This window comes from Gekko japonicus, unplaced genomic scaffold, assembly GCF_001447785.1.
Source record: "Gekko japonicus isolate JY-2015 unplaced genomic scaffold, Gekko_japonicus_V1.1 scaffold737, whole genome shotgun sequence".
Lineage (NCBI taxonomy): Eukaryota > Metazoa > Chordata > Lepidosauria > Squamata > Gekkonidae > Gekko > Gekko japonicus.
In genome coordinates, this window is record NW_015173695.1 from 422,680 (window position 1) to 433,115 (window position 10,436).

The 10,436-nt window shown below is 47.2% G+C and overlaps 1 protein-coding gene across 1 annotated transcript in view; it reads left to right on the top strand.

Annotated features, from left to right (window-relative positions):
• ATP9A (ATPase, class II, type 9A) overlaps positions 1-10,436 on the top strand; it is a 152,781-nt gene that overhangs the window by 55,628 nt on the left and 86,717 nt on the right. The window contains exons 3-4 of the mRNA XM_015423186.1: positions 2,646-2,790; positions 6,132-6,245. Coding sequence (XP_015278672.1) covers positions 2,646-2,790; positions 6,132-6,245 — 259 coding nt within the window. The remainder of the gene's footprint in view (positions 1-2,645; positions 2,791-6,131; positions 6,246-10,436) is intronic.

Genomic DNA, 10,436 nt, shown 5'->3' on the forward strand with positions numbered 1-10,436 from the left:
CCCAAACATCACTCCCAAATAGGATTGCCAGCTCCAAGTTGGGAAATAACTGGAGATTTTAGGGGTGGAGCCTGAGGAGGGCGGGGTTTGGGGAGGGGAGGGACTTCAGTGGGGCATAATGCCATAGAGTCCACCTTCCCAAGAGGCCATTTTCTCCAATTGAACTGATCCCTCTTGGCTGGAGATCAGTCGTAATCCCAGGAGATCTCCAGCCACCACCTGGAGGTTGTGCAAACAAATAAACAGAATAATCTGTCACTCTGTACAGATCACACTAGAGACTTCCGTCTTCCTATACAACTCTAATTACAACTATACCCAGTACACACAACTGGTTTTGCCACCATTCATGAATAACATCTACAGCAGTTGAACAGTGACCTAATAGTCCTTGAAAGTACAAGTCTCTCTTTAGAATGATGCAGGTTGGCAACGCTACGCCAAAGTCTCCAGGAATTTCCCAACCTGAACTTGACAGTCCTAAAATGGATGTGTAGGACAGAGTTCATTAAGGGTTGTGTTTTCCAGTGCATCAGGAAAATCAAGGGAAGACAGAGGCCCTGGTTCTTTCTTTTGAGTCTGGGGATCGGGGAACTTGGCATCCACAGAGAATGCCTGGCACTATTTGTAGGCTTAGGAGTTCAGGCATCTGGGCCTCATCACAAATCTATTGGGAGCTGGAAGGGAGTGGCGTACTGGTACATGCAGATGTGTGTGATGCCTAATGTTCATGTAAGGTAGCCAGGTGCACATACTGACAGGCTCCAGTTCCTTTAAAAGATGCATGGGAGAAGGAGTGCTGACTTGTGCAACTAGGCATGACTCAGTGGTACAGAAATGGGAAGAGCTGTCATTGTCAAAACTCTCTCCGTTGTACAGCAAAAGGTATGGGAGTCACACCCTGGACTGTACTTTTGTCATTTCTTTCAAATGTAATTTGGTGGAAAGGCAGCATACAAATCTTATGTTAATGAAAGAAATGTGTACTTTGTATGGGCTGTTAGTGGTGTGCTGTGGTGTGGTGTTTATGCTGGCAGACGAGGAAGTGGGAGGACCAGGTTTGAATCCCCACCCGGCCATGGAAACTTGCTTGGGCCAGTCACACACTCTCAGCCTCTCCTGCCTTGCAGGTAGGCTTGCCGAGTCCCCTCGGGGGGCGGGGAAACCCCTGCCCCAGTGGCCCATTCCCCACCGCCACTGGATCGGGCCCCGGGGGGAGCCCCCCCCCGACGTGCGCGTCAACCAGACGTGATGCGACCACGCCGGGCACACTGGGGGCGGGGCCATGGTCATCCGAGGGAAAACTCTATGATTTTCCCTCGGATGGTCGTGGCCCCACCCCCGGCATGCCCGGCATCGTCACTTCCGGGTGGTCCCCCACTGCGGTGCAACGCCGCTCTTGGCAACCCTACTCACAGGGTTGTTGTGAGGATAAAACAAAGGAGCGTAGAATGGTGTGAGCCACTCTGGATTCCCATAGTAGAGAAAAGCAAGGGTATAAAGTAAATAAAATAAAAATTTAAAAATATTTTACTGAAATTGCTACCCTCAAACATGGGCTAGCTATTGGAGGGTGGGAAAAACCATGGGAGTCATGGATGTTAGACAGTGTTGGTTATTTCTGGTTTTATAGCTCCTAATTTTGGAATCAATCTTCTGTCTGGACTGGAAGCATACTTTGCCATAGCCTGGCAACCAGTGGTTTTTGGCCACTGTGTGACAAGAGTATTGGACTGGATGGGCTGTTGGCCTGATCCAACATTGACTTCTCTCATGTTCTTAAGATGTGGGGAGGCAGTACTTACTGCCAACACTCTAGCACTCTCCCCAAAACTCTATGGACCCCAGTGCAAAGCCAGCGCTTCTAGGTTATACTGGCAGTGAAGCCATCGCACGGCAACAAAGATCCCCCCCACCCAATTTTGCTGGCATAAATAAAGTTCTTGTGGCTCTTTCTTATACGCCTAGGGAAATGCTGATCACCACTTTAGGGTCGGTAAGCAGTTTTTCTCCAGGCCAGTTTGGCTGGAGATCCTGGAGGGTTTTTTGTCATCTTTTGGGTGTGGAACAGCAGTCACTGGGTGTGTGTGGGGGGGAGGTATTTGTGAATTTCCTGCATTGTGCAGGGGGTTGGACTAGATGACCCTGGAGATACCTTCCAACTTTATAGTTCTATGATTCTACTTTGGCCTGCCAACCAGATGAGTTTTGGTTGGCATCAGCAGCAATTACCAGGAGTTTGCCCACCGTTACTGGGCACCTGATAAACCTATTTGCTTGACCTCTTTTTAAAATGTTACATTCATTTAACAAAAGCTTGTGAATAGCTCATAATTGCTGTGTGGCCTGATATTTTCCACCCTCTGCCTGGTTTGGCAGTACCAGTATGTTAGGAATGCCCTCCACAAGATACTGTGTGATACTCTCTTGTTTCTCGAAAAGCAGGCCATTTAAATAGAGAAAGGGTGAGGCAGATCAAGCCGTTGTGTTTGCGGTTAGTGTTGCAAGTTCTCGGTTTTGAACTGTGGTCAAATGGAAAGCTTCCTCTTGCTTCATACAAAAGGATAAAACCTTTAATGGGAAGAAATAGAATGAAGTTGTTCTGTGCTTTAATAAAATATTTTAAAACTCTGGCCTTTCTACAGGTGTTGCGATTGCTTACGATGTTGCGGAAGAGGAGACCCAAGGCCTCGAACCGTTTGGCTTGGCCACCCAGAGAAGAGAGAGCAGCGATACCCACGCAATGTGATCAACAACCAAAAATACAACTTCTTTACTTTTTTACCAGGGGTATGTCATCTTGAAGATCTCTTACCAAGCCATTTTCTTTGCTCACCTGTTAGACATTTAATGTAACATTCTGTTTGTCTTTGCTATGCTTTTCTTTATTCTCTCTTCTCTATATATGGCTATTGTTGCATCAGTTCTCATCATGCAAAGGAAAGGAGCTATAGTTGAGGAAAAATAGGGTTGCCAGGTCTGGGTTGGAAAATACCTGAAGACTTTGGGGGTGGATCCAGGAGAGGGTGAGGTTTGGGGAGGGGAGGGGAGGGGCCTCAGCATGGTCCAATGCCATAGAGTCCACCCTTCAAACAGGGCCGGCTCACCCACTAGATGAACTAGGCATTCGCCTAGAGCGCTGGGCCCTGGATGGGGTGTCAAACTGTGCCTCCCCCCCCCCACCAAAAGCCTGCATGCTATTGCTGCTCCCAGCCATGTGGCCACCTCGCCTTCCCCCTCCACCCGGGGTCGGCTTTTGTAAATCCAAATGTGGGGTGTTTTGGTTTGGGTGCCTGGAAACCTCGCCGCTTCCTCCTCGCTCGCCTAAAGGGGGAGAGAAGTAGGACTTCCTTCTCTCCAGGCTCCGCCTTGAGGTTGGCAACCCCATAATTGGGTGCGCGGGGGGCACCAGAAGGTAGCCCCGCCTAGGGTGCAAAAAAACCTCGGGCCAGCCCTGCCTTCAAAGCAGCCATTTTCTCCAGGGGAGCTGATCTCTTTCAGCTGGAGGTCAGTTGTAAAAGCGGGGGATCTCCAGGCCCCACCTGGAGGCTCTAGCAACAAATAAATATACACTGCAAAAACCTTATAACAAACGAATGTGTTCTATTTATAATCATCATTTAGTAAAGTGCATAGTGTATCATTATTTCATCCTAGTCAGGTATAAATATTCATTACATTCAAAATGCAATAACATTCAGTACATACAGATTGATAACTACCAGCCCATTTTCAATCAGTGTTTTAAAAGTCAAGCCGGTCCTTTGCTTTGAGAATGACAGGAGTACTCCGTCCATGAATGTTAGCTGCATAATGTGTCTTTTGTAGGACCGGCAAAAAAAAGCATCCATACAACTATTAAGAAAGCTGTCCCCCTTTTTGGAAGACTTCATGCAAGGAGAAGCGGGCATTTAGTTCTGGAAACTCCCGTTGGGACTTGACGCACGTCACACGGAAGTGACGGAAGGACGCCAGGCAGGCTGGGGGCGGTGTGCCCGGCGTGCCCACGTAACTTCCTGGTGACGCACACGCCGGGGCGGGGTCCCCCCCAGGGCCCGATTCCACCATGGCGGAAATCGGGCTTCCAAAGCGGGGGTTTCCCTGCCCCCCGCCCCCACTTGGCAGCCCTATGTAGCTGAGCCCTAAATTTTCATGTCCTGTTAAAATGCAAACTGATGAATGGGTTTACAAAAAGTGCAACCTCTTCCAGTGCCTTGGTTTTTTAAGATCTTGTGGTATTGATTTGGGTTATCCTTTTCTGCATCCCTGTCTCCATCTGTGTTTGCGTGTGTATGTCTGTTGCTGCTTTTTTCAGGCAATATCATGCATCCATTGAACACTGTTGCCTGAGAAAGCCTACAATGTTTGCTTGTAAAAACTGCCCCTCCCAGTTTCCATAAAAACTCATGTTTAACTTAGAAGGAATACAATTAACTCTGTATGTGATGGTGGGATTACACTACTGTGACTCCTGATAAAAGTCTACAGGTAGACACATATCATGAAGTTAAAAGTGCAAACTGAAGGTGCTGGTTAGCACTTTAAGGACTAAAAAAAATTGTGGCAGGGTATGAACTTTCGTGAGTCACTGCTGTGTTCGTCAGATACAGCTAGAAAGTATCTGAGGAAGTGAGTAGTGCCTCAAATTTTGTGAGTTTTTAAGGTGCTACTGGACTCCTGCTATTTTCTAATGCTACAGACAGACTAACACAGCTACCCATCTTGATCTTTAAAGTCCTGCACAGCTAGGAGTGTAAAACATTAAACATTGATACAATCAGGATTAGTTTATCATTTTTATATTGCTGTGAACATTTCACAGGCTTTGCAAAACTGGCAGAGGGGAGTTATCTGTGCACTCCACGATCATCTGCACCTGCAGGATGTGTGTTTTCCAATGTTAGCCTTACTCTTAATAATCTGCACCCAAGACTCACACTGGAGCACATGAACATGTTATTTTTTTCTTCAGAAAAATCAAATGCAGAGCTGATAATATGAAATAATAGGTATACAGGCAGGCTGGATGGTGAACTTGGTAGGCGGTGGAAAGCGCCATCAGGTCACAGCTGATTTATGGCGACTCCTGATGGGGTTTTCAAGGCAAGAGGCATTCAGAGGTGGTTTGCCATTGCCTGCCTCCGTGTCATGACCCTGGTATTCCTTATACTAGCCAGGGCCAATCCTGCTTAGCTTCCAAGATCTGACAGGATCCAGTATACACCATGGAGGGTAGGCTTGCCAGTCCTGGAATTATAACTGGTCTCCAGGTTATAGAGATCGCTTCCCTGGAGTAAAGGGCTGCTTTGGAAGGTGGACTCTATGGCATTATACACCACTGAGGTCCTTCCCTTCCCCAAAGGCTGTCCTCCCCAGGCTCCACCTCCCAAACTTCCAGGAACTTCCCAATCCAGACCTGGCAGCCCTAATGGAGTTCTGTAACGAGAGGGGAAACTGGTGACGAGCACCCTCCTCCCCTTGTTTCTGCAGCTGAAGAAAATCTTACTCTCACTGTGGCTCATCTAAATTGACATATCCCCCCTTATAAGAACTCCCTTGGATATCCTTCTAGAATCCTTATGTTCCCATTTACTATGTTAAATATAAATGGTCTACTGCAAGTAGGGATGCCAACCTCCAGGGGGGACCTGGGGATTCCCCTGGAATGACATCTGATCTCCAGACTGCAGAGATCAGCTCCCCTGGAGAAAAGGGATGCTTTTTGGAGGGTGGAGTCTATGGCATTGTCCCCCACTGAGGTCTCTGTCCTCCCCAGGCTCCATCCTCAAATCTCTTGAAGTTTCCCAACCTGAATCTGGCACTCGTACCCCCCCCCATCCCCCACCAGTGGCCAGGGGGAACCTGACAACTCTTGTTGTAAGAGTCTCTAAAGACTGCTTGACTATTGAACACAGGATGCAAACCTATTACTTTAAACTTGAATCTTTATCTTTTCCCCCTTCCCCTCGTTTCTTTTGTTTAACCCAGTCTGATGAAGAGTTCTGTAGAACTTTAAAAGCTTTCATGATGTGTTGTGTTGTTTTGATCCTGGAAAAGGTACCACATGGCATTTGTTTTTGGATTCTGTCTTTCACCCACTCTGCCTCTTTCTTTTCTTTTCTTTTCTTTAGGTGCTGTTCAACCAGTTTAAATATTTCTTCAATCTCTACTTCTTGTTTCTGGCCTGTTCTCAATTTGTTCCTGAAATGAGGCTTGGTGCCCTGTACACGTATTGGGTTCCACTGGTAGGTAATATTGAGTTTATTTATTCAAGAAAAGTTCCAGTGTTTGAATACAAGATGTCTTTTGTTACCTTATCTCCAAGATCCGGGGGAATGCTGTAACCTAAAATGGTTTTTGTTAGCTTATGTTATGAAGCCTGCCCTTCATGAGTCTGGGAATTTTAGATGCTTGGTCTGACTCCGTAAATTGATTTAATAAAGGTTTGCCATTCAGAAACAGGACCTTGAGTTGCACAAAGAATGAACAGGGATACTTGATCCAAAGGGTAATTTATACCATAGCTTAGTTACTCTGTAAGTACAGTTGAAAGAAATTTTGGGGGGCTAACTTTAGGAAAAATAGATAACCATGTGATCATTATTGTGGCAATGATTCCTGTAAAGAATAATAATTCTCCACCCATGGAGCCAATGCAATCCAGTACATGTATCTTGGAGACATGGGTTCAGGTTCCACCAGAAGGCCTAAAATCATGCAGGGAAGGTAACAGACATCAGTTAAAGGAAATTGCTCAAGAGGCAACAACTTTCTGGTGATCCCTGGCCTGAAAAATATTCAGCTGTCCTTGACCAGAACCTGGTTCCAATCTGGTGGGACACTCTGCTGAGAGAGTTCCAGACCCTGTGGGACTAGTGCAGTTCCGTAGAGTCTGCAAAACAGAGATGTTTTGCCAGGCTTATGGCAGAGGTAGCGACGGTCGCCATCCTAGATTGCCTTCTCCCCCTCCACCCATTCTGTTTCTATTATTCTTCCATATGATTAGTGGTAAGATATTTTACTGTCCCCCGTGGATAGGGGGCCACCAGGCTGTGCTCTTTTTAGATGCCATCTGTTACTGTTAATATTAGGGTAAAAATTGTTTCAATTAGTTTTATAGATATTGTATTATGGATACTATTGTTACACGCCCTGAGCCCTGTTGTACAGGGGAGGGCAGGCTATAAATCCAATAAATAAAGGAATAAATATAATCCACACGTCAAAGCAGCCATTTTCTCTAGGGGAACTGAAATCTAGAGATCCATTGTAATTCCATGCACTCTCCAGGACCCACCTGGAGGGCTGGCATCTCTAAGCAGTGTACCTCTAAGGTTTCACTAGCAATTGGTTGAAGACTTTCTATCCTACCATTACAGGCATAAGAGCTATAATTTTCTTTTTTTAAAAGCTCTGTGGCCACATTCTATGCAACATGGAATTAACATCCAGGCACTTACTTGTGGCTGCGTCCTTGCATTCGTCAGCACCAGGAAGACTGTGTTTATTGCAGGCTAGTTTTTACAGGCGGTACAGCCACCATGTAAGGCCACTATGATTTGTCCAAGTCACGTGAACTATTCAAATTCCGCATGCGAGCTTGCCGAAGTTGCACATAAAAGGCCTTTGTTCGTTATTGTCTGCAGCAAGCATGGCTGTTTTGGTATAGAATGACAACTTGAGCTCCGGTAGCCTAGCAGATGGGAATGCATTGGCGCTTTTTTTTGAAAAAATGATGATTTGAAATGCTGATCCCGCAAATGACTCTGACTGATTTTTTGCATGCTGGCTATAGTGGTGGTGAGCCAGGTTTTTCAGATTCCTCTTGGAACAGTAATGTGTAATAATTGCCTTTTAAGGAGCAGTGCAAAATGCAAGAAAGGTTTTCTGAAATCCTCAACTATAAAACTTTAAAAAAGAAAGCAATCTTTTTTTTTTGCTTGTCATATAAGCCGCTGTTACTTCAGTGCCCTCAAATGAGCAATGGGGACCTCTGTGGTCCCTTTGGAAAGAGAGGTTTTGCTTCCTTTTGTATACTAATCACTTCCAAACTTTTTCTGGGTTGAACAACATTTGCATCTCTTTGTGAAATGGTTCCTAGCCTGGAGGGCTTGTAACCAATATGATTTTGAATTAATGTCAATTAATGTTATGTGCAGAGAACTGAAGATGCCTTGAAATGAGCAGGGTGGGCTAGCTTCCTTTGGGGTTTGTTTATAGCATTTAAGTAATGAGTTCTTTCCCTTTGCATGGTGAAAGGAGGAAAAGTCATTGTTTTAAAGAGATCTGCTACAGTTTTTGCAGGGCTGCCAGACTTCAGAGATCAGTTCCTCCAGTTAAAATGGAAGCTTTGGAGGGTGGACCGAATGGCATTGTACCTCACAGAGGTCCCTGACCTCCCCAGACTCCACCCCCAAATATCCAGGAGTTTCCCAACCTGGATCTGGCAACCCTACCCTCCCATCCCCTGCCAGCAGCCAGAAGGGACATAGAAACCTTCGTTCTAACCCATTTACAAAAATGACTTCCAGAAGATCTCTCCTAAAAATCCCTCTTTCTGGTCACCACCTACTTAGTCCTGAAGTTGAAAATCAAAGACAGCTTTGTTGAGCACCAGAATTTGGATAATTTTCATGTACTGAAATGTTACCAGAACTGTCCCCAGATTGGAATAAGAAAGAAGCCATCCTCATGAATCTTGACCCTGGAGTCTCCCAGAATTACAGCTGTTATCCAGACTGCAGAGATCAGTTCCCCTTAGGGTTGCCAGGTCTTACTGGCATACTGGCGCGGAGGGGTCCTGGTCTTTCCCTGGGATCTCTTCGGTGTGCACACAAAGTACGCAGACCGCTATGATGTCACTCAGAGGTGATGTCATCGCGCACGGCACGTTGCACGGGATGTTCTACCATTTAAGGAAAAACTCTATGGTTTTTCCTTAAATGATTTACCCCCCCCCCCCGCAACGTGCCCTGCGCAATGACGTCAGCTCCAGGTGACATCATTGCGCTGGGTGCATTGCCACACACTGGGCACTTTGGGGGTGGGGCTCCCCCTGTAGGCTGAATCCGGGCTGGCGGATCTGGGGGCCTGAAAGTGGGCAACCCCCCCCCCGGGAATCTGGCAGCCCTAGTTCCCCTTAGGGCTGCCAAATGTGGGCGGGGGGCGGGGAATTCCCCGCTTTGAAGCCCCGATTTCCGACGCGGTGGAATCGGGGCTCGGGGGAACCCCACCCCCGGCGTGTGCGTCACTAGCAAGTGACATGGGCACGCTGGGGGGGGAACACGGCCATCCAAGGGAAAACTCTATGGTTTTCCCTTGTATGGCCGTGGCCCCGCCCCCAGCGTGCCCACGTCACTTCCGGGTGATGCGCATGCGGCGCGCGTGTGTGTGAAGCACGCACACACACACCCAACGCCGACCAGGAGCCCCCCGCTCCTGGCGAAGACAGAGTTGGCAACCCTAGTTCCCCTGGATAAAATGGCTGCTGTGGAGGGTGGGCTCTATGGCACCACATCCCTGCTGAGCTCCTTCCCCTCCCCAAACTTTGTCCTCTCCAGGCTCTACCCCCTGAATCTCCAGGTATTTCCCAAGTGGGGGCTGGCAATCCTACTTGGTCCAGGAAATGTGCTTGTGGTGTGGTACTGCTCCTCATAAATCTGAAACACTTGTAATCAGTATATTGTGTTGATCTTTTTCATTTAGACTAGAAATAAAGTAGGTTGGGGTCACTTTGAAATTAAGCTGTGTACACTTGAAATGAAAGCACGGGTGTGTTGTAAAGGTAAAGGTTCCCTTGCTCGAAAGCCAGTCGAATCTGACTCTAGGGTTGCAGTGCTCATCTCCGTTTCAAAGCCGAAGAGCCAGCGCTGTCCGAAGACGTTTCCGTGATCATGTGGCCGGCATGACTAAACACCAAGGCGCACGGAATGCTGTTACCTTCCCACCGAAGTGGTCCCTATTTCTCTACTTGCAATTTCTTGCTTTCGAACTGCTAGGTTGGCAGGAGCTGGACCTAGAGACGGGAGCTCACTCCGTCATGCGGCACACTCGGGTCTTGAACTGCTGAACTACTGACCTTTCACAACCTGCAGTTCAGCGTCTTAACCACTTGAGTTGTGAGATGATCGGTCAAATGGAAGACATTAATTTCCCAATTAAGGAAATCACACAATAGCAGAGTCTTGCCCCCTCCCCCAACACGAGACAGAAAATATCACGTTGATTGACAGGGCAGGTTTTGGAGTACAGGATGGGAATGAGGATGGTAGGAAGTGGGAGGGGGCAACGTGAGTTGCTCTTAAGTTCCCTGGAGGACGGGTGAGATAAGAATTCCAAGACTTTTTTTTGGGGGGGGGGGGAGAGGTGCTGGAACTCTCAACAGGGAAATGAAGTTTTCAATCCGCATACTGAAAACTCATGAACTTTTTTTTTTT